This window comes from Nicotiana tabacum, chromosome 5 (genome assembly GCF_000715075.1).
Source record: "Nicotiana tabacum cultivar K326 chromosome 5, ASM71507v2, whole genome shotgun sequence".
NCBI lineage: Eukaryota > Viridiplantae > Streptophyta > Magnoliopsida > Solanales > Solanaceae > Nicotiana > Nicotiana tabacum.
The window spans coordinates 160,986,774-160,989,898 of record NC_134084.1 but is presented as its reverse complement, the minus strand read 5'-3'; the positions used below and the strand labels follow the sequence as shown (position 1 = coordinate 160,989,898).

The 3,125-nt window shown below is 37.9% G+C and overlaps 2 protein-coding genes across 2 annotated transcripts; both read left to right on the top strand.

Moving 5' to 3' along the window:
* Positions 1–1,286: 1,286 nt before the first annotated feature.
* LOC142181059 (putative mitochondrial protein AtMg01250) lies at positions 1,287–1,616 on the top strand. Its single transcript, XM_075253182.1, has one exon. It carries the CDS (start codon positions 1,287–1,289, stop codon positions 1,614–1,616), a length of 330 nt encoding a protein of 109 aa, XP_075109283.1.
* Positions 1,617–2,203: 587 nt separating this feature from the next.
* LOC142181058 (uncharacterized) lies at positions 2,204–2,876 on the top strand. The gene is made up of 2 exons (XM_075253181.1): positions 2,204–2,303; positions 2,542–2,876. The coding sequence occupies exons 1-2, from the start codon at positions 2,204–2,206 to the stop codon at positions 2,874–2,876; spliced, it is 435 nt and encodes a 144-aa protein (XP_075109282.1).
* Positions 2,877–3,125: the final 249 nt, after the last annotated feature.

Genomic DNA, 3,125 nt, shown 5'->3' with positions numbered 1-3,125 from the left:
TATAGGATGTTTGGTAATGATGTATGGATGATGAACTACACTCATCTGAGCACTGAGTATGGGGAGCCTTATATTTCAGATCATAGTCCCATGTCCATCAACATAAGGCAACCTAGGAAGCTTACCAAGAGCCCATTTAGATTCTTCAATGTATGGGCAAGCCATCCTGATTTTGAAATAATAGCAAGGGAGGAATGGAGCAGCAACAAAGTAACAGGGAAGATGGAGAGTATTTGGGCCAAGCTTAAAAGGATGAAAAGGCAATTTAGACAACTCAATGAAGCTGAGTTCAAAAGAATAGCTGAGAAGATATATCAATCAAGACAAACCATTCATCACATACAAAGCCAGATGCAAAATAGCTATAGTGACCTGCTGCAAGCTCAAGAGAAAGAATGGTTGCAAAAGCTGGAAACATGGTCAATGGTGGAAGAGAAGATACTACAACAAAAAGCAAGAGCAAACTGGATCAAGTTGGGTGATGCCAATAATAAGTTCTTTTCTACAATATTAAAGGAGAGGCAGCAGAGAAAACAAATTGTGGAATTACAAACATTGTCAGGAAGTACCATAACAGAACATGCAGCTATAAAGGAGGAGATTATATCCTTCTAAAAAAGCTTAATGGGAACTAGTGCACATATACTTTCAGCTGTGGACAAGATGGTAATGAGGGAAGGGCCAACTTTAACACAGCAACAAGAAGAAGACCTGATTGCTGAAGTTACTAGACAAGAGATAGATAAAGCTCTGAAGGGAATAGGAAGTGATAAAGCACCAGGCATAGATGGGTATAATGCAGAATTCTTCAAGAAAGCATGGACAATGATCAAAGAAGAGGTGTATGCTGCAATGAAAGAATTTTTTCACACAGGGGTGATGTTTCCAGCAATCAACTGCACTACTATCACTTTGCTGCCAAAAGTTCCTAATCCAGTGACAATTAAGGATTTCAGGCCTATTGCTTGTTGCACTGTGTTATACAAGCTTATCTCTAAAGTCATAGCTGGTAGATTACAGAAGATCATGCCATACATCATATATGAAGCCCAAGTAGGATTTATCCCAGGGAGGAAAATAGCAGACAATATCATTCTTGCTCATGAGCTAGTTAAGGCCTATAGCAGGAAACATATCTCCCCTAGATGTATGATGAAGGTTGACATGATGAAGCATATGACTCAGTTGAATGGGTGTATTTGGAACAATTTTTAGAATATCTATGCTTCCCAACAAAATTCAATAACTGGGTGAGAGCTTGTGTGTCATCAGTGAGTTATTCAATCATGATAAATGGGGAGCTGACAAAACCTTTTGAAGCTGCTAAAGGACTCAGACAGGGTGATCCCATATCACCATTTCTATTTGCAATTGCAATGGAATACCTAAGCAAGCTGCTCAAAGGGTTGAAACATGCTAAAGAATATAGGTTTCACCCTAGATGTGGTAAGCTAGATATAACTCACCTCAGCTTTGCAGATGACCTACTGATATTTGCTAGGGGTGATAGTAAGTCAGTCTCCACTCTACATGCTTGTTTTATGCAGTTCTCTGCTGCATCTGGACTGTTAGCTAATCCCATTAAGAGTGCAATCTATTTTGGAGGAGTTGCTTAGGATACTAGACATGAAATTTTACAGAATACTGGATACTCACTTGGGGAGTTACCTTTCAAATATCTGGGCATCCCATTGGACACAAAGAAGTTATCAGCTATGCAATGGCAACCACTGATTGATAGAATCGTTGCAAGGATTTCCTCTTAGACAGCTCGAAAATTATCTTATGCTGGAAGGGTACAGTTAGTCCAAACAGTGATATTTGGTATCCAATCTTATTGGTCCCAAATATTTATTCTACCAGCTAAAGTGATGAAACTAATAGAGTCATATTGCAGAAGCTATATATGGTCTGGCTCTAATACAATTACAAAGAGAGCTTTGATAGCATGGGATAAAATGTGTTTGCCTAAATCTGCTGGAGGGTACAATCTGCTGAATACCAGAGTTTGGAATAGAACTGCTATCACTAATGTATATTGAGATCTGGCATAAAATAAGGATAAAATGGATCCACACATACTACATAAAAGGGCAAAGCATAGTGGAGGGTACAATCTGTTGAATACCAGAGTTTGGAATAGAACTGCTATCACTAATGTATATTGGGATCTGGCATAGAAGAAAGACAAAATGTGGATAAAATGGATCCACACATACTACATAAAAGGGCAAAGCATAGTGGAGATGAATATACCCCAACAAGCAAGTTGGATGGTGAGAAAGATCATGGAGGCAAGAGAGGTGATTCAGCAAATGCCTACAGTACAATACATGCAGAGTAGTACCAAGCAAATATACTTAGGCATTCTGGGAAGCTACAACAAGGTGGCATGGAGAACCTTAATGTTCCATAATAAAGCTAGACCCAAGGCAATATTCATTATGTGGATGCAATGTCATGGGAGACTGCTGGCAACAAATAGGCTTGCAAACTGGGGAATTCAAGTAAGTCCAAGATGATGTTTATGCAATGGAGCAGATGAATCACATGTACATCTGTTTGGTGGATGCAGTTTCACTAAATTAGTATGGGAAAGGCTTATGCAATGGATACGAATTCATGTGAATCCAATGCAATCTTATACACAGATGATTGCATGGGTAATAACACAAGCTAAGGGGAAATTGTGTAAGGCCAAAATATTAAAAATGGTATATGCAGAACATATCTATGGGATATGGAGGGAGAGAAACAGTAGAATATTTGAAGAGACAACGAGGACTGCAGATCAAATAGCAAGAGAAGTGGCATGTGTTTGCAATATTAGAGTTCAAGGAGGAATGAGGGCACAAATGCAGCAACTTATATTTTGAAAACAGTATAGTAACTAACCATCTTCTTGTATAGTGTTCTTATGTACTGCTCATAGTATAGGATAGAGTTAGAATATGTGTAAAGATTAAGTGAGTCGAGGATGACTCTACTGTTTTGTAAAGATTTTATTGGTGATTAATGGAAAATATAATTACCAAAAATAATACAGTGAGAAAAGAAGAATAGGAATTTCAATGTTTGAAAATTTTGAAAGAATAATTCAAACAAAAAAACAAATAAAAAGCAAA